Below are 20,863 nucleotides of genomic sequence, written 5' to 3'. Positions count from 1 at the left end.
TTATGTCCCTTACCAGATGGGAAAGAGGCAGGGTGAGAAGGGTGCATTTTAACCTGTGGCTCATGGCATCATAAATAAACGGGTCTTCCTTTGAAGGATGATGTCATCAGACAAATGTGTCTCCTGGGGAAGCCTGTCCACACAGGCGGCGTCTGTCTGCCTGGGGGCAATGGCTTCTCTGCAGGCAGTGGCCCTGGGTCTGGAGAGCTCTGAAGTGTGACCTTGGTAGTCATCCAAATGTGACCAAACTTGGGAGGCTGACTTGCTTTAGGGAATGATATTGAAACCCAGCATGCTAATTCGTGAATTTATTGTGAGAAATACACCTCTCGGGTAGACCAGTTGGTTGTAGAAAATAGATAGCTAGCTAGCTAGGTAGGTATCTCTCTCCCCTACTGTCTCCGTAGCAAGAAGCCACGTTGTCCGAAGCAGTTGAGTTAATACAAACTGTTGCCTTTGAGGGTGGGGGGGGGGCGCAGGGGGGGCAGGTGCTATTGCAGGAAAGAGCAGGGTGCAGGGCTGGTGGATCACAGGGGGCCCTCACTGAGTATGCTCCCAGCAGACCTGTCGTGGAAACCAGGCGTATGAAGACCCCAACAGGAAGAGGGCCTGGATGGGGCTTTCACAGACAGAGGGAGCTGTGGGTGCCAAGGTCATGAGCCTGGACAGAAGGTCACGTTGGAAGGTCCCAAAGGAGGGCACGAGGCCTCAAGTGAATTTCAACATCCAGCTATGAGTGGAAACTGAATATGCACACGGGGCAAGGGGTGCAGAGGGCAGTGTAGACATGAAAGTGGACATGCCGACTCTTCTAGAGCTAGGCTTCCGAAGGACAATCTGGGTTGGAGGTTTACTTTTGGGAATTGGTGCTGTTTAGGTCATGTTGAAGAAGCTACCCGGTGTATGGATAACCCTGCCAGAGAGAAAGTGGGGAGACTTGAAGAGGAAGGGACCTCGCCAGAGCCCTGGAGAGGCCAGTATTTGAGTCAGAGAAGGTGGAGTCAGCAGAGTGTCCAGACCCCAGGGAGCCTGGGGACAAGAGCAGGGAAAGACCAGGGCTCCTGGCGGGAGAAAAGGGTCAGCTCTGCTGAGGATGCTGCTCAGAAATTATGGTGAAGGGAGTTGAAGGGTTTGACACAGTTGAAGGTAACCAGTGACTTTGACAAGAGTCATTACCGTGGCTTCTTGGGGTGGCTGCATAGTTTGTATTGAAATACGGAGAGTCAGGGGCAAAGAAGTAGAAGGAGCTTTAAATAGACAAGCCTTTGAGGTTTGGCTAGAAAGGAAAATGAGAAATAAAGAAGGCAGGGCTGTGTGTGTTTAGGGAGGGCCCTGCTTGGTTGGTCGCTGCTGGGAACAGTTCAAAGAGGGAGCGATGGATGCCAGCTCTAGTCGGGAATGAATGGAAGCCTGGAACCCCTGTTGCCTGGAGACCATTGACAATCACGGTGATGGTCCAGTCTGTGTGAATTCCTTAAGCATCAGAGTTAAAACGAGTTCTTCTTGCACGTGGTGGAATGTGGCGGTCAAATTTCACCTAAAGAAAGACATTTCTAAGTGCGTATTCTAAAATCAAACCGTTTCCTTCATTCCAATGCTACTCCCATGTGGTTCTGATGCCAGGCACGGTTTTTTCTCATCAGCATCTTTCAGTGCAGTGATTGCCTATAGACATCCTGAAGGTGTGAAAACCGTTTCCTTTAGCGAGCAGAGCATTTCAGTGTCTCTGATGGCGAGAAACAGCCTCAGGACCACCTGGTCACAGGAAGCTCTGCCTCGCCCGCCTCTTCATTCCAGGGTCGCGATACTTTTTCAGATATTCTATGTGTCTTTCAGGCACATATTAAGAAACTTCTTTGCTGTGTAGATTTCACTTCACATTCCAAATAGCTTCTAAATCATTTGTATTTTTTTATTTTTATTTTTTGTCTTTTGTCTTTTGTCTTTTTTATTGCTGTTGTTGTTGCTATTTCTTGGGCCGCTCCCGCGGCATATGGAGGTTCCCAGGCTAGGGGTCTAATCGGAGCTGTATTCTCCGGCCTAAGCCAGAGCCACAGCAACGTGGGATCCGAGCCGCGTCTGCAACCTACACCACAGCTCACGGCAACGCCGGATCGTTAACCCACTGAGCAAGGGCAGGGACCGAACCCGCAACCTCAGGGTTCCTAGTCGGATTCGTTAACCACTGCGCCACGACGGGAACTCCCCAAATCATTTGTAAAAGCATTAAATTGTTTCTCACATAGCTAAAACCAATTCCGAGGTGGTCCGTATTGCTCGAAACAGTTGATGCCTGATTTATATGTGACACTAAATAAAGGGAACTTCGTAAGTTGTGAAGGAAGATTTCTACTCCTTATTATTATCCTTAAAAAGGACTAGTGCCTCTGGGAGTTCTGGCTGTGGCACAGCAGGTTCAGTATCTGGCTTTGTCTCTGGGCGGCACAGGTGCGATCCCTGGCCAGGCACGGTGGGTTCAAAGGACCCAGTGTTGCCACACCGGTGGCATAGGCCTCACCAGGAACTTCCATATGCCATGGCTGTGGCCAAAAAAAAAAAAAAAAAAAAAAGTGTGCTTCTGGACTCCTCATCTAATAACTTTCCTTTTGATTTTCAGCAGGCAGGTGTGTTAGGTAGTATGTCCACGGGGAAATAGAACGGGGTATTTTTTGATGTTTTATACTCTTTGGAATTCTAGCAGGCTTGGATGGATTTCTTTCATTCCTGGCCTGTAGTATGTCCTTACACCCCCGGGAAGCATGGTCATTCATCACAGAAATGTTAGGCTTGGAAAACCCTGGAGATATTTAAAATATATCAGGATGGTCCCCAGTGAGGGTTGGGGTTTTAACTCTTATTTTCTTGATCGTCTGGAACAAGTGTGCGTGAAGTCTGCCATCTGGAAATCTTGGTAAATTGTCATTTCATGAGACCGTGCCTCTTTTGCCTGTGCCATTTATCTGGGGTGAGCCCTTGACTGAAACTGGACCCCAGGTATATTTGACGGCTGCATCTGGTCACCCAGGAAGACTAACGGGCTGGGGGAGGATGTAGCTGCCAAGATTAATGACACACATAAGATCTTAACCCGGAAGGTTAAACCTATTGCTACTTCAGGCTGCACCTTCCAAAAAATCTGCACAATAATACTTTCAGGTCGGGTTTATTTAGGAGAAACGAACACCTCCTTGTAAGCTGCCAGCAGATGATCGCACCTATTTTTGGTCTAATCAAGTGTTGATTTTTGGTCTAATCAGAGTTGATTAAGGAGAAAATTGGTAGCACACCCATGACGATTTGAATAACCCTTTTTTATTCTACATAATGAATATGCTCTTGTTATTGAAACTGGATGTCATGAGTGATGTGGTTTCCAAACCATGAGCTAAGGCACCCCTGGGACACCCCAGGATATTGGAACTTTTCAGGGGGAACCCAGCCACCCTGGACATCTGCCAGACACGGTACGAACTCACTCAAGGTCGTTTATGGTTTCAACATGAGGTGGCAATGCCTTCCTTTGGTTGTCAAGCTGAGTGTTTGGCAGATGTCATGACCAAAAAAAAGAACAAAACAAAACAGAACAACAGTGGCTTGGGCAAATCAAGACAGAGCAGGAAGTGTGAGTGATGCTCTTGACCTGGAGTCCACTTACACAGGGCTCCACAAGCACACTGACTGTGAGGGCCCACCGTCAGTCACGTCGGAAGTGGCTCTTAGGATGAAGCAGGAATTCCCGCCGTGGCCCAGTGGGTTAAGAACCTGACGGCAGTGGCTTGGGTTGGGATCCGATGCTGAAGCTGTGTATAGGTCATGACTGCAGCTTGGATTCAATCCCTGGCCCAGGAACTTCCGTATGCCTCGGGTGCAGCCCTTAAAAAAAAAAAAAAAAAAAAGAACGAAATAAAAATGTAACATGTTATTTCAATGTATGTGTTGGACATTTTTCCCTACAACTAGGAAGCTGTCGGGGGATAAGACTTAAGTTGTTCAGACCTTGCTACTTCATCATCAGCAATTCTGTGAGACATTTCCTTTGGCCTCAGAGCGCTAAGACAATATTCATGAGATACTATGGGCTTTGTGAAACCAGAAAATTTGGGAGTCTCTGCATTTGTGGTTTTATTTTTTCCAAGTCACAGTTTTTAATAATGTTATAGGAGTGTGCCTAGGTTATCGGCAGCTTCCTCCACCTCAGGCATCCGTATGTCCAGTAGCTCATAGGATCCTTAATGGTGAGATGGGCAACAATCACCAGAGTCTCACCTGCACGGCACGAAGATGCCTGCTTTGCATCACCTGGTTTTGTTTGCTTATTTCGTTGATATTTATTATTGGTTTGTTTTATTACACTTATTTCAGTGATGTTGCTTTCTTGGGTGGCGAGAGCATAACACTTAGTTGATTAAATTCTCAATAAATACTTATTGAACCGATCAAGTAATTTAATGACTCTTTTATGGCCATTTGTATTAAACCATCAGCAGCCTTATGCGGCATTTCTGCAAAAGATCTACCAGCCCCAATGTCTAAGGAATGCAGGGCTAACCTTTAGGTGAGTTTTCTGGTAATTTATAAATAACCTGTCTTTATTTATTCATTTATTTATTTATTTTTGTCTTTTTGGGCCTGCACCTGCGGCACATGGAGGTTCCCGGGCTAGGAGTCAAATCAGAGCTGTAGCTGCGGGCCTACACCACAGCCACAGCACTACAGGATCCGAGCCGTGTCTGCACCGCACACCATAGCTCATGGCAACACCGGATCCTTAACCCACTAAGTGAGACCAGGGATCGAACCTACGTCCTCGTAAATGCCAGTCAGCTTCGTTTCCGCTGAGCCACCACGGGAACTCCAGTAATCTGTCTTTAAAACTCAGTAGTATGTTGGAGGTTGGGGGCTTGGGTGAAAAGGCGCAAACTTCCAGTTACAAAATAAGTAAGTACTGGGGATGTGGTGTATAACAGGATAAATACAATCAACACTACACGGCTCTATGTTATATATGAATGCTGTTAAGAGAGTAATATTTTTTTTTCTTTTTACGTCCACACCTGCAGTATGTGCAAGTTCCCAGGCTAGAGGATCAACTCAGAGCTGCCTCTGTGACCTGCCCCACAGCTTGCCTCAATACCGGGATCCTTAACGCACTGAGGGAGGCCAGGATCGAACCTGCATCCTCATGGACATTATGTCAGGTTCTCAACCCACTGAGCCACAAGGGGAACTCCTAGAGAGTAAATCTTAAACGTTCTTAGTACAAGAAAAAAACTGTTCCCTGTAATTTTTACTTATATGAGACGATAGATATTCACTCAGTGTATAGTGATAATCACTTCATGATGTGTGTATATCAGTCATTATGCGCCATACCTTAAACTCACACAGGGCTGTATGTCAGGCATATCTCAATAAAACTGGAAGAAAAAAAAAAAAAACGCCTTGTTCACAAAGTGCCAGAAAGACCCCTCAGTGGCACGGTGTTGTGGGCTGACTTGTGCCCCCAAAATGCTTATGTTGAAGCCCCCAGCCTTGAAGACTTCAGAATGTGGCATTTGGAGACGGGACATTGGAGAGATGATTAAGCTAAAATGAGACCATGAGGCTGGTGTCCTTATGAGCAGGAGAGGTTAGACCCATGCAGAGACCCCAGGGGCACATATGCTTGCAGAGAGACAGGCCACCCGAGGCGACAGCTGGAAGGCGGACACGTGCAGGCCAGGTGAGAGGTCCCAGGAGAAAACGACCCCACCCACCTCTTGACCTTGGACTTCACAACTGTAAAAAACAAACAGCAAGACCCAGTTTCTGCTGTTGAAGCCACAGGGTCTGTAGTATTTTGTTCCAGAAGCTCAAGCAGATTGATGCATGTGTCTAGCAAAGCCTGTTCCTTTTGCTTGGGGTCCTTGAACGGTGCTGACGAGGAGAGCTGCTCGGTCATGGCCCTTTGAAAGAACCCAAGATGCCGCTGGGTGATGTGGGCGGAACTCATGTCTGTTCTTGGGTTGAAATTGCCCAGAAGTCAGAGTCTGGTGCCAGTGGTCAAAATTGTCTCTGGGGAGTTCCCGTTGTGGCTCAGTGGGTTACGAACCCGACGAGTATCCATGAGGATGCAGGTTCGATCCCTGGCCTCGCTCAGTGGGTGAAGGATCCAGCATTGCCGTGAGCTGTGGTGTCGGTCACAGATGCGGCTCAGATTCTGCATGGCTGTGGCTGTGGTGTAGACCGGCAGCTGTCGCTCCAATTCGACCCCTAGCCTGGAAACTTCCATATGCCACAGGTGTGTCCCTAAAAAGAAGAAAAAAATTGTCTCTGCCTTCCTACAGCGCACTCCTCAGGAAAATGCACAGTAGGAGAGGAGAGAAGTTAGAGAAAAAAATTCAGTCCATACTCTGGGGAGATACTACTTTTGAGTACATTTCAGCCTTTCATTCTATTAAAAGGAAAGCAGCTGCCAGGCATCCCCTTCCATAATTAATATCGTTAATGAAACGTCTAGCTTAGTTTGTAATAGGAATTTTTTTTTTGCATTCCAATTCGCAAAAGGTTTCAGTTATGCACCCAAGCCATTATTTATCTTTCTAAATCACAGCAAGACTTTGTGGAATGTCTTTTGATGTCTCTAAAAACGGCAAAATTCAGAGTAAACATTGAGAATCACGGCATTCGTCATTTTTCTTCAGTATTTGGAGTCTGTGCCTGTTTGCACAGGGTTCTGCAATCCATGACTTTTCTAAGATGCACTTACTGGAGTTCCCATTGTGGCTCAGAGGGTTAAGGACCCAATATTGTCTCCATGAAGATGCTGGTTCAGTCCCCGGCCTCACTCAGTGGCTTAGGGATCTGGCATTGCCGCAAGCCGCGGCAGAGATCACAGGCGCAGCTCAGATTTGGTGTTACCCTGGGTGTGGTGTCGGCCTCAGCTGCAGCTCCAATTCCACCCCTAGCCTGGGAACTTCCATATGCTGCAGGTATGGCCATTAAAAAAAAGAAGAAGAAGAAGAAAAATGAGAACAAAAAAACAAAGGCACTTACTAATGTCATGTTTCAGTTCATGCCCAGGACTGGCCATGCCATCCCTGTGTTGTCATGGCTCCACCCCTGGGCGCATTTGTCCCCCTGCTTGTCACATCACGTTTCGTGTCTGCATTTAGGTCCATTTACCTGCATAACCTCTCCTCTTCTTCATTCATGATTCATATATTGCTCTTGGTTTGCTGAATTCTAATTTATCTCCTTTTGGGTGGTTTATAAATCAGTCACAAGTAGGTCCTAATGCAGGTTGCAGTGGGGTAGCAATGCAGATGTGCCCCGTGTACCCAGAGAAGGCATGCGTCCTCATACGCTGTTAGTTGCGGGGCGGGGCATACCTATGTCACGTGAAATGTGTATCATTTCATCGTAAACTAAGCTGCGCAGGTTGGAGTGTCTGGTAGCCTGGTGTTTGCTACCTGAATCTGAGCGCCTGTTGGCTCTTAAATCTTTTAATGAATGGGTGTGGATCAGATGTGTCACCTATAAAATGTGATAAGAGAATTCTGTAGAGTGTTTAAATGAAGCTACATTTCATTGATCCAGATTAAGTAGAGAGATTATCTGTCTAAATTAATGGGAAGTCTAAGGGTGTTCAGAGATCTTTTTTTATTTTTAATGCCGCTGAAATCACCAGGATTAAGCAAATTTTATCTTGCTTAGTGCAGATCCTTAGGTGAGTTGATTCAAGATGAATAAAACTGGGGTTTGAATTAGTGTATAATAATACGTGTCTAAAGTTTTTGAAACATTGAGACATAACACCTAAAATGCGTTCTCCTATCATGTATGCTATCACGTAGGGAAGAGAGGGTTCAGGAAGACACCGAAACAGCATTTATTAAACTCCTTGGACAATCCAGCCCCGGGACCTCCTGGGTTTCTGAAAGAGTGGGACCTCTTTGGAATAATTAACCTTCATGCAACTATCTGGACTCACAAAGGCCGAGGAGACAGAATGGCTTCTGTCGGGTATCTGTAAAGACATATGCCGAGACCAGCTCAGCAGGATGGGGCTGAAGAAGGGGCACTGTGAAACTTAAGAAAAAAGTTAACATAAAACAAAACACAGAGACATTTATCTGAAGTGAAGGTGGGAACCGGGGGACTCAAGGTCTCAGGGACCAAGAGCCCAGCCTCAAGAAACCACGCTGCTTTTATTGTGCTCTTAAGGATTATGTCAAGTGAGGAGGGGGCTATAGATGGAGGATATGGGGTTTTTTAAAATTATTTTATAAGTTCTTTTATTCTTTTAAAAGTCACTTAGCTGGCAGACGGATAAGCTTTTACTCTGACCTTTAGGCATTTAACAGTCATTAGCATTTGGGTCAGCTATCTGTGCACAGCATTTCAGAGAATCCTCCCTGTGCTTCCGCAAAAGGCGTGCCTATTTGCAGCAACCAGTGTGCCTAGGTTTGCACTTGGTTCTCTGTGCTGATGCATATTCTGCTAACAACTGCTCATAAACCACTTGGCCATGAGGTTTCTCTTTCTCTTATTCTTTAGAGGACATATCATGCTTGTGTAAACGGTGTGCCAATCTGCACAGGTCCGCGTGCCTAGACCAATGCATCATGTCCTCATTCAGCTGACCCTATGAATAACTTATGCCTTTAGGTCTTTGTTCTTAAGCTTAAGTCATTCACCAGCACTGTGGCTGTTTTCCAAGCGGGAAGATGGGGTAAAGTAAAGTAGGACAGGATGGAGTTTTCAGCAAAGAAAACAGAAGCAAAGAGGCTAAGAAAAGATTGTAGAAACATGTCTCGTGACAAAGTTCAGTTCGTCATTGGTTGGTTGACAAAATGTCAGATGTAATCATTCAGGGCCAGCAGGCTGGGGGTGTGGGGGTGGGGATGTGTCAGCGAGTTTGGACCAGACAGAGACTAACTCTAACAACGGGACTTGGTTTTGGTTTTGGTTTTTTTGTCTTTTGTCTTTTTAGGACCGCACCTGCAGCACATGGAGGTTCCCAGGCTGCGGTCTACAGCTGCCAGCCTCTACCACAGCCACAGCCATGCCAGATCCTAGCCACTCCTGCAACCTACGCCACAGCTCACAGCAACGCCAGATCCTCAACCCACTGAGCGAGACCAGGGATCGAACCTGCAACCTCACGTTTCCTAGACTGATTCATTTCCGCTGTACCATGATGGGAAATCCTAGCAGTAGGACCTTGTAATAATCACAGGTGAACTCCCGGTTGGGCTTGGAGTTCTGTGAAACAGAGAGCATGGGGGGAAACACATCTGCTAGCGGTGCTTTGCTGAAGTGGCCTGCAGATTAAGTCCACAGCAGAAGGGATGTGACTGGCCCCTTTGGGGGCAGGAGGAGTGAGCTGTGAGTTAAGAGATAGCATCTCCCTCCTTTCTGTACATGTTATCTCTTTGGTCTTCTCTCTTCCCGTGGTGGAGAGGAACTCAGCCCCGGAAGCTAAGATCCTTCTGTGTCCTTGGGGTCAGAGAGCTGGATGAGAAAACAAACATGCAAGGGCACCGTGTCCGGCAGAAGGCAGAAGGAGCCGTGGATCTCGGAGGCCGGGGCCTTGTGCGTTCCTCCTCCACGGAGCTCTGGACGTTGAAATGCTCTGGCTTTGTCTCTTTTTTGTGGTTCTAAACTGTTCATCAGGGCAGCCTCTTCCCATCAGTTTCAGATCTGCCGTCACTGAACTGAGAAGCCCAAGTCTGTTTCCTCACAGTGAACTCCAGTTTCCCATCCAGCAAAGATACATTCTCAGTGACTTGACTTGCGGTGGGGGGAACGTTCTATCAAGATGTTGAGTGTCTCCTAGGCCTGTCTCTTCCCACTGGCTTGCAATGATCTGGTGGAGCAATTGTGAGAGGAACAAGTGACTCTCAACGTCCCCCCCCGCCCGGCTCACCTTTTATCCAGCTGGGATCCTGGACTCAAGCGCTAAGTGTACGATTCTTTAGCCCTTCAGCCAAAATATAGCTGGAAAAATAGCATGATGTATGCAATTCGAAAAGACTTAACAATAACAGATGTACTATAAAAGAGAATATTAGAAATAAGCCCAACCAACAGTGCTACCTAGTTCTAATGGCCGTTTCCATAGGAAATCAAATTGCACTTGACTCCCGATTTTCCGTCTTAGTCTAACAAACCAAAGCTCTAATAACACCCATTGTTCAGGCGGTTGGTCTTTCAGTTTTCTTTATAACTTTGTCTTAGCTCAGGCTGCCACAGCAAAACACCATAGGCGGGGTGGTGCAATTGGTAGGTATTTATCACATTTTCTAGAGGCTGCGAAGTTCAAGATCATGGTGCCTGCTGATTCAGTTCCGATGAGGACTTCCTTCTTGTGCGATGAGAGACAGAGGAGGGGGGAGAAGGGGAGGGACGGAGGGAGCAAGAGGCGGGGGGAGACTTCCTTTCTTTATAAGGACGCTAATCTGGTTATGGGGCCCCAGCCTCCTGACCTCATCTAAGCCTCATTACTTCCCAAGGGCCCTACCCCTTAATACCATCACATTGCAAGTTTAGGCTTCAGTACATGCATCTGGGAAGGACACACATTCAGCCCATGATACCTTCTGACTCTACTCCTCATCTGGGAGGAATTTTAAAGTAGAAGATTCCAACGCATGGCCCGAGAATCCTTGGATGTTATTATCCAAAGCACAGTGCTTCTATACTAAAGACTGATCAAAAGTGGAAATCCTAGGCCAGGGCATAGGGCAAATGTACGTTTTGGGGGTGGCAGGAAATATGAGGGGATGCGGTTGGAATTTTCTGCAGCCCTGTTGGAGTGAGCTCAGGGAAGGAAAGTTCTGCCTGATCATTTTCTCTCCCAAGCAAGAGGATTGTTTTATTTAAGTCAGATCTGATGCTTATGAGATGCAGGGAGCTTGCTGAATATTCATTTGCAGCTCTGTGCATCAAGTTCTTAGAATCCCTTTTATTTTCCTTTGACTTATAATTGGTGTTTTTGCATATTTATGATCTGCGTTGTTTTAAGCGGAAGACCTGTTTTAAAGGCTGTAATACCGTTTCTCCTCCAGCCCTGAGCCCTTCGTTCACAGAGAAACCACCGCCTGGAGAGGTGGAGTCTCACTCTCTATCTGAACCCCACCCTCCTGCCTTGCCTGTAGACCGCCTGTTGACCTCTGTGGATGCCGTAACCCCAGCATAAGATTAAGAATGAGAAAGGTGAACAATTTTAACACTCTGTCCAAGAGTCACAGAGGACCTGCGCGGTCACCGAACCCACGTGATAGTTGCTCAGATGTTTGAAGACAGCAAACTGCCATCCTTAAACGTTCTCTTCCGGGGGAAATAACTCTGCCCAAAACCTTTGCCCAAGTCGTGGGATCCAGTCAGGAGCAGCCTGACTTCCCGTTTCTTTCCTGTGAATACACGCAGACCCACCAGCATCACCAGTTAAACATCCCACGGACACGTGGGCTCAAAAATGCAGACACTTCAAAGGACTTTAAATGATGGAGGCGCTTTACAGCATAAAGTACAAATGCTTTGCAAGGGAAAATAACATTAGCTGCTTACAAGGCTTACACACATCTCTTTAGAAATTCTTCGCAAATACCTTCCCCGCCCCCAAGTAGAGGGTAGGATTGTGCTGGGAGAACCCAGCCTGAACCCATGTGAACTGGAGCCCTGTGGGAAGGTTCGGGGCAACCCTGAGAGCCTGGCTGGGCCTGCCTTCAAGTCTCTTAGTATTTCCTACCTTTGTTTCTTTGCCTATAAGATGAAATAAGAAAAGTATCCATCCTCCTGGCAGGTTAACTCACGGGGCTCCTGTAAGGATGAAAAAATGGGAAGAGTGTTTGGAAGATGGATGAGGATGGCTGTGCAAGAAATGGAATCAGAGTTGGCTGGTGGAGATCGGCCTTCTCATTGCTCAGGACAGACTGACTATCTCTCCTGAGCATCAGTGAGTGGTGCAGACAGGTCCCCCCACCCCCTCACATCAAGCAATGACAGGGAAGCCGGGAGCAGTGGAGATGGCCAGGCGTCTGTGACACCTTTTTGGTCCCGTTTGCGCAGATGATGGATTGTGGATCATGCTTGATTTCAAAGCCGGGTTTGAATCATCAGGGCAAACCCTGCCTGAGGTTATTACCTTAAACCCTTTCTTTTCTTCCAAGACATCTCTTGGGAGCCCACGTTTCCTCTCCTGTCTTCTGACAGATGTGAGCGTAGCTAAATGAAGCCATGAGATGAAAGAACACATGAAGACAGTGTGATGTTATAAAATAAATCCAACACGGTAAAAATAGGATTTTTTATTGTGTGTTCCACTGAACAGTCTTCTAGAAAATAAAAATGCCGTGCTATTGTTTTGGAAAAGAAAATCTTTTTTTTTTTTCCCCATTTTTTTAGGGCCACACCCGCACCATATGGAGGTTCCCAGGCTAGGGATCTAATTGGAGCTACAGCTGCCGGCCTCCAGCGCAGCCACAGCAACACCAGAGCCAGATCCTAGCTGTGTCTGCGACCTACACCACAGCTCACAGCAACGCCGGATCCTTCACCCACTGAGGGAGGCCATGGGTTGAACCCGCAACCTAATGGTTCCTAGTTGGATTTGTTTCTGCTGTGCCACGACAGGAACTCCAGAAAGGAAAATCTTAACCACATCACTTCCTTGGGCCCTATGTTTCTTACAGAGTCACGCCCTTTTGAAAGGAAAATGCATTAGACATTAGTCACATTTGTAATTGTGTGTAGGTATTAAAATACCAAGACTAATTCTGTTAACCTTAGAGTACAGTATTTCAGGATGAAATCAGCTATCAGAAAAATGCTTGTAATTTGATTGATTTCTCCACTGGAAGAGAAATGCCATATTTTACTTGGCGTTAACACTTTTTTTTTTTTTTTTTGGTCTTTTTATGCCTCACCTGCTGCCTGTGGACGTTCCCAGGCTACAGGTTGAATTGGAACTGCAGCTGCTCGTCTACACCACAGCCACAGCAATGCCAAATCTGAGCCGAGTCTGTGACCTACACCACGGCTTATGGCAATGCTGGATCCTTAACCTACCGAGCAAGGCCAGGGATTGAACCCACATCCTCATGGATACTAGTCAGGTTCTGTACTCTGAGCCACGAAGGGAACACCAGCATTGAAACTCTTCATCATTTATTTCTTAAGCACTTATTTGCACAGACAAATAAAAATCCATAAATGCATTCTTTCCAATCATATAGCCCCAAAGGGTTCTAAATACATGTTGTTCAAGGCAAGGCAGTATCCTGACCAGATGCGGGTGCGGGTGAATGAATGAGTAAAGAAGTGTTTTCCATATGTTTCCTGACCTTACAAAGTTGGGGGGACACTGGGTCAGGCAGACGCGCTGTATGTAATACAGGTATCCATCCTGCAGGGGGCGGCCAGGAGCCGGGGGGTGGCTTCATTCCATTCTGGTGCTTCTAGTTGGCTTTTATTTGGGAGGAATGGACTTCCTAAAATGTTTGCATTTTTGTTGGAAGCATTTCTAAGGAGAAAAAGAAGCAGCTCTCATAGATAATCACAGTTGTTTTTATTATTGTTTCAGCTGCACAGAATAAGGAGAGAGAGAATCCTTTTCACTTCTGGGCAGTCTGGTTTGTGTTGGCACTTCGTGTTCCTCTGTTCTGTGGGTCACTGTTCTTCAAAGCAAACCCAGCAATGATGAGGTTGGAAGCATCTTGAGCAAAGTAGATGGGCATGTTGCAGACGCAGAGTATGACAGGGCCAAATGAACAGTGCGCTCCGGGCACAGCTCTGAAATCAACTCCATCATCAGAGGAGGACTCGTCCCTAAAGTGGAAGCCAGGAAGTTCACGGGCTTTCCCATAAGCTTGCGGGATTGGCTTCCACAGAGGTGGGGTGTGACCGGATGGTGGTGGGAAGGAAGAGAGCCCGGGCAGTTAGGCGTGCTTAGAAGGGACACTGAAGGCGGGCACCTTGCCCCCAAGCTCTGTGCTGGGGGCGCACACGGATCACGTGCCTACCCGCATCCCACACAGATCACACGCCTGTGTCACTTGTGTACATCACCTTGCCCACGTCACATGGCATATGCACGTAGCACACAAAACCACGTGTGTATCCCGAGTATAAATTATATACATGGAGTTCCCGCTGTGGCATAGTGGGTTAAGAATCTGATTGCAGAGGTGCAGGTTTGATCGCCGGTCTGGCACAGTGGGTTAAGGATCCGATGTTACTCGGATTCAGTCCCTGGCCCGGGAACTTCCATATGCCGTGAGTGCCACCATAAAGTGAATAATGGTGATAATAATAAAATTATATACAAAGTGCACATATGCATCAGACATATCACACAAAGCACACATGCCTTGTGCACATATGCACCACATACATGCATCACATGCACACATATGTATCACATGCATGCACCATGCATACAAATCACACATACCATGCATGTCACATGGATCTTACATGGCATGTACGTACATGTCATGCATACATCTTACACAAATCACACACACGCACAGCAGTAGCTGTAGCTGATATTTGAATCATCAGTGGGGCTAGAGGGAGATAAGACTGGGTATATAAAAAGACGTCTTGCGGGGCTGCTGTGCAGGTGTGGGTGCACTCAGGCCTCCAGCACCCAAGGAACAAGGAGCAAGATGGGGCTCCCAGCCTGAACTGCTTTCTCCCCCAGGGCGTCTGTGTTCCTTCTCAGAAAAGCACTCCCTGTATTGATCTTCCATGTCTCTCTGTCCTCCTTTGCCTCCTCATCCCCAGGCGCATCCCCAGGGCGTTGGGAGGCTAATAGCCACCACCTCTGTGTTCCAGCTGTGTTCAGACCTGTCGAGAACCTGGGTGTCAGGCAGACGGGAGCCCAAAACACCACCTTTATTGTTGGCATGGGTGTTTGGAGAGATGGCTGAGGTCTGGGCCAGTTGGATTTGCGCCTCTTCGCCAGAACTACCGCACCTCCCCCAGCCCCCGGCCTGGGGCTCCCCAGGCCCACGGATTGGTAGAGAACAGAGGAGAGGGAAATGACGCCTGCGTTTAGGGTCCAGGACCTCGGAGGGGGTGGAGGAGGGACTAAGCTGCCTGGTGTCCCAATCCTTCTCCCAGGCTCTCTAACCCGGCGAATTCATCCTTCCTTTGGGAGGAGTGACTAGATCGTGCAGAGGGAGGTCCCCGTGACCTTCTGGGAAGTCCCATCACAGGAACCTTGAAGGCTTAGGAATAAAAATCCCCCTAACAGTGTCTGAGCCCTACTGCTCATGCTCCCAGAGTCACTGGACTGATGTGTGAAGCTGATCTGTGTCCGTGGGGGATGCTTTACAGGGAGCACAAGATTTTTGGAAGCAGATGCCCTGCGTTTGTTGTTGAAGGCATCAGTGCCTGTCTGGGGAGAAGTAAGGTCCTGTGGAGGGGGTGGGGCAGCGGGGCATTTTATCCAGGTGTGGCCATGCATACACGGCCGGACCCTGCAGGTCTAGCCCTGAACATGTAATCATCAGTTTATGCATCATTACCACGCGTTCTGTGTTAATCATGTGCCTCGAAAAACCATTGTCATACATGGGATGAGACTATCCATGGAACCTTTGCTCCGAGCAGTTTTGTAGTACGTGTCAAGACCTTTAAAATGTCCATGACTTTCAACTTGGTGTATTTTACGAATTGAGTCCAAGGAAGTGATTAAACATGAAGCCAGAACTTTAGACACAAGGTTGACCATGGTACCATTATGCAAATGCCAAGAATATTAACAAAGGCGGTGCTGGCCAGGATGGATGTAACTGAGTTACGATATAGTCGTAGGGCTGAGTGTTACCAGTCCAAGTCCTGTTTCTAGAGAATTTTTATGATCTGAAAAATTTCAGATTAAATGTTAAAGTGAAAAAGCAGGAGTTCCCATCGTGGTACAGCGGAAACGAATCCGGCTAGGAACCATGAGGTTGTGGGTTCGATCCCTGGCCTCGCTCAGTGAGTTAAGGATCTGGCGTTGCTGTGAGCTGTGGTGTAGGTTACAGATGCACCTCGGCACCTGTGTTGTTGTGGCTGTGGTGTAGGCGGGCAGCTGTAGCTCCAATTAGATCCCAGCCTGGGAACCTCCATATGCCTTGGGTGCTGCCCTAAAAAAATAAAAGAAAATAAAAAAATAAAAAGCAAAGCACTGCATTCAGAATGAACTTGGTTCCTTTGGAACAAGATACCGTTCTTGACAAAACAAAATATGGCACCAAGTTTGAGGGCGTAGAAAGACGTGGGGTGGGTAGATAAGGCCGTGTGGACCACAGAGTGTCCTTGGGCAAGGCATTCATAGCTTCTTTTTGGGTTTTCTTTATATATTTATTCTTTTCTCCCCAAATTTTGTGAACATGAATTGTTTGTGTCATCAACAGAAGAACAAGTTACGTGGTTTGAAAGCCTATCATATTCCTCTATCAACAGTAGGTCGTGGGGAATATCACTTTTCTGGGTTTAGTGAATACAGCTTTGATGTGAGGGCAGCCTGTATCAGTCACCCAGTATCACAGTCATGCTGTGTAACAACTATGAAGTCTCAGTGCCACACAACTGTAGACCGTAGGTTGGTGGGTGTCTCTGTTCCATGAGTCACTCATCTTCCTGGGATCCATGGGGTGACCAGGGCATGTTCTTTTCTTGATGAGACATAAGAGTCACCCCAAACCCACCAAACCTTCTAAGCCTGGGCCGGATCTGGCTGCAACCCACATGGCATTAGCTGCAGCCAATCACATGGCTGAGCCCAAAAGACAGAGGCGGGACTGCAAAGGGATCCAAGGAGGGGGTCCAAGGAGGGGATGGAAGCCATAAAGATGACAGCTATTTCTGTTCAGTCAATAAAAAATGTTGGAGTTCCCGTCGTGGCGCAGTGGTTAATGAATCCGACTAGGAACCATGAGGTTGCGGGTTCGGTCCCTGCCCTTGCTCAGTGGGTTAACGATCCGGCGTTGCCGTGAGCTGTGGTGTAGGTTGCAGATGCGGCTCGGATCCCACGTTGCTGTGGCTCTGGTGTAGGCTGGTGGCTACAGCTCCGATTCGACCCCTAGCCTGGGAACCTCCATATGCCGTGGGAGTGGCCCAAGAAATAGCAACAACAACAACAACAAAAAGATCAAAAAAATAAATTAATTAAAAAATTAAAAAAAAATAAAAAATAAAAAATGTTAGTTTGGAAACAAATACGGGTCACCTCCGGCAGAGCCATCTCTCTTGAGACTGTTACCCATGTGCGTTCCGTTGTGTCGGGAGTGAGGAACGCCCGCCCTACCGAGTGGCTCTTTGTGTCTCTGCAGATCCTGGCCAACGTGATCATTTTCATCTGCGGGAACCTGGCGGGGGCGTACCACAAGCACCTCATGGAACTTGCTCTGCAGCAAACATATCAGGACACGTGCAATTGCATCAAGTCCCGGATCAAGTTGGAGTTCGAAAAACGCCAGCAGGTAAATGCATGTTCAGCCCTACCTCTGCGTTACTGGTGTCACTGGAGACACTGGTGAAATGATGTTGTCGCTATGGTGATGATGATGTTGAAATGATGCTAATATCCAGCGTGCAGCCCATTCACGTGTGGGCATCACAAAGAAACCAGGGTAGCTCGCTGATTGCCCCGCCCGCCCAGCTTCGGGCTGTGGGCTGGCTGGATTGAATCTCGCCACCGAGGACAGAAGTGGCATATTTAGACTCAAACCCAGTGACCCCAGGATCACCCACGTGCTGACAGCCACATCAACCCCCATCAACACGTGGCCTGGGAAATTTAAACAACCGTAATAGCAGTGCTGACGGAGACCTTTCATGAAGACCCTTGCTTTTGGTTAAAGCATGTTTCTCTGTGAGAGTGTGGCAAGTTGGCCCAGCTAAAATCTGCTGGTGCCAAGAAGAGCACTTCCCATCGTGCCTGTTTTCCATGTGGGCTGGGATGAAACGATGAAATGGGACAGGAAGGCTGAGCCTCGTCCTTGAGGGTGGCGATTTGGGTTGGGAGGGAGCATCTGGTGGGGAACCGGATGCTGTGATGTCAGGCGCTGTCCTTCAGTGATGGCTGTGGGTGATGCACGGAACACAGATCAGAGAACCACAGGCTAGGATGAAGCTTGCGAAACTAGGACATGGAGATGAGCAGATGTGAGGCAAAGCCTTGTGGTGTCACCGAGGATGGTGGAGAGCAGGTGAAGCAGGTACGCTTTGGAGGGGAAGCCGGAAAGGAGCCCTGAGCTTGGCGTCCTTCACCTCAGGTCATGGCAGAGAACCCATGTGCCTAGTTTTGTTTTCCTTGGGTCTGTGTGTTTATCCACCGGAACCCAGTACCCATCTAAAAAGGGGATGGTTAGCCTGACTCGCTGTGAGCCCCACACTCACCTCGCTGAGTGCATTCATGAATATTTAACACATTGAAGGTGTGCCATTATTATTCATTAAATTGTATTGAATTCATCTGTTTTATATTGCTTCATCAAAACTTGCTGATTGGAGCAAGAAAATGTCCTTTAAATTTTGACAGTAGGCTTTTCTTTGTGTATGGATTGGAGAATAGTGATTGAATTCCTTTTTGAAAACAGGGAGTTCTGTGTATTCATGCAACAAATATTATTCGAGTGCCTAGTTTAGGCAGGTATGAGTCTAGGCACTGGGCTGTGCCTTTACACATGGCTTTTCTTTTTTAAAAAAGCATTTTGGGAGTTCCTGTTGTGGCTCAGCAGAAACGAATCTGACGAGTATCCATGAGGACGCAGGTTCGATCCCTGGTCTTGCTTAGTGGGTTGAGGATCAGGCGTTTCCATGAGCTGTGGTGCAGGTCGCAAACATGGCTCAGATTTGGTGTTGCTTTGGCTGTGGTGTGGGCCAGCGGCTACAGCTCCAATTCAACGCCTAGCCTGGGAACCTCCATATGCCATGGGTAAGGCCCTAAAAAGACAAAAGAAAAAAAAAGCATTTGGTGTTACAACATGTATAGCCAAAGTGTTCAGCAATTAATGTTTAATTCTTTGGTCTCCATGTACAGCAAACTCTGGATTCAAAATTAAGACATACAGACAATGGTTTCCCTAGGGTTTTGATCCAGTGTATCTTCATAATCTATGAAGATAGTCATAGAATCTAATATAACCTATTATAGCAGATCTATGAATCTATTACAATTCAGGAATAGTTCAAATCAGGATTCTAGAAAATTCCATGGTTATAAAAACAGACAGCACTTAGTGTTCATGATTGTTCTGTGTACAGAGGTCAAATGTTTTAGCAGAGATGGTTTCCTCTTTCCAACAGCAGTGACTGGGTCAGGTTGGTCCTGGCAGTCATATTTAACTCTCTTTTCCATTACTTCAAAGTAGCTCCAAGGTTAGGGAGAACTGAAGTTCCAAGTGGACAGATTATGTAAGCTCATATTTATAGTACCAGCTTTGACAGAGCAGTAAGTCAGCTACTGACCTCATCTGCACTGCCTCCTTCCCTGAAGCGGCCTTGAGCAGCCAGGATCAGGTGCCATCCCTTGTCACGGTGCTCTGTGGGGTCCACGGGGTCCGAAAGGCCACACTTGGACCTTGTGTCACTCCAGGACTAGACCAGCGAGGTACGTCTCATGCTGGAGACTTCATGGGACCATCTTGGGAGGTATTATAAAGGCGTGTATTTACAGGTTTTAGGCAAAGGAGCCAATGACTCTTTTCAAAATAAAGAGAAAAGAAACTCCTTGCAGAAGAAGGAGAACTTACACTACAGCTGTTTAATAAAACACAATTTGACACCACACATATTTTGCCACCAAAGTTGGAAGTGAACGCTCAGGATTTCAGGCCGGGGACATAGTACTTGTCTTGTTAGGCCTTTGGAAACTATGTTTCTAGAACTACAGTCAATGTTTGTAGTATTTCTGCAGCCCCACCTGTAATTAAATGAAAATGAAAAATGCTCACAGTTAATAACGTCTATAAAGTGTGATCTGATAGAGTTAAGGGGAGAACGTGGCTGATGGCAACCTGTGCCTTCTTCATAGGGAAGAGAGGTCTGTGGGACCAGGGGGTCTGGTGTGGCCGCAGACCAAGCTCGGTCGGAGTGTCCCAGGCGTCACTTCCCGTCTGCCCTTTACCACAAACCATTGTTGCTTCGTCCACCGTCACCGTGGCCAATAGTAGTGTCCTTCAGAGTGCCTCATTCAGGGGCAGGGTTGTGTGCTGAGCAGCCCCCCTTGTTTGCTTCCGCCAACATTTGGATAAAATCAGCAGCCCCATGTTAGCGTCGGGCCTGCGTTGCCTCCAAGCGAGTGACTCCCAGAGGCTGAGCGGCTTCTATCTTGAATCCGTCCTGGGCCTCGTTTTCCGGCCTCACCCCCGCTGCCCTTCATCTCTCGGAGGCGAAAGTCAAGCCCATGGGAGCCCAGAAGCCGTCCCTTCTGCAGCCCCACTGGGGGCTGTAAACAGCTGATGGTGCTGGGACGTGACCCAGGAGTCTGACCTCTGGTCAAAATGGGTCCACTCCACACTTTGTTTCGCCTTCTGTGGTATTTTTCCCAGATGCAAATGGAATTTGCATGGAATGTCTAGGGAATAAAAGCCATGTTTAAGAAGGGGGCTACTTGTGCTATAAGATTTGGGGAGCAGAGGGAATGAAAAATGTTAGCAGAGGTCTTTTGCAGAATAGTGGTCTCTCCCTAAAAGAACCCTTCTGCATAAGCCATAAAAATCGGAAAAGCTGGAAAACTAATGCATCGCATTAGCACTGAGGCCACCGTTGGGACTGCAAAGCGGTGAGTTTTGACTTTTGTCTTAAGTCTCACGTCCTGCAGTAAAAACCATTTCTGTGCACCGTCTCAGCGCCATAGGGGCTCTTTATCAAACCTGGGAAA

General features: G+C 47.4%; 1 protein-coding gene and 1 long non-coding RNA gene across 3 annotated transcripts in view; one reads left to right on the top strand and one right to left on the bottom strand.

Moving 5' to 3' along the window:
• Nucleotides 1–20,863, top strand: part of ADCY2 (adenylate cyclase 2) — a 426,457-nt gene that overhangs the window by 194,015 nt on the left and 211,579 nt on the right. For both annotated transcript variants that reach the window (XR_014831042.1, XM_021077007.2), the window contains exon 4: nt 17,310–17,459. Coding sequence is in view for 1 of the 2 variants with exons in the window: in XM_021077007.2 (XP_020932666.2) it covers nt 17,310–17,459 (150 nt within the window). In the remaining variant the exon portion in view is untranslated. The remainder of the gene's footprint in view (nt 1–17,309; nt 17,460–20,863) is intronic.
• LOC146395704 (uncharacterized) lies at nt 2,001–5,438 on the bottom strand. Its single transcript, XR_014831058.1, has 2 exons — nt 5,212–5,438; nt 2,001–4,835 (listed from the first exon to the last, which is right to left on the bottom strand). It is a non-coding gene; the product is annotated as an uncharacterized LOC146395704 (long non-coding RNA).

Source organism: Sus scrofa, chromosome 16, assembly GCF_054392235.1.
Source record: "Sus scrofa isolate SSC_HxYL_T2T_F1_AM1 chromosome 16, Sscrofa_HxYL_maternal_Yorkshire_Landrace_v2.0, whole genome shotgun sequence".
NCBI lineage: Eukaryota > Metazoa > Chordata > Mammalia > Artiodactyla > Suidae > Sus > Sus scrofa.
Note: the sequence above shows the minus strand (reverse complement) of the source record. Positions and strands in the feature narration are given on the sequence as shown.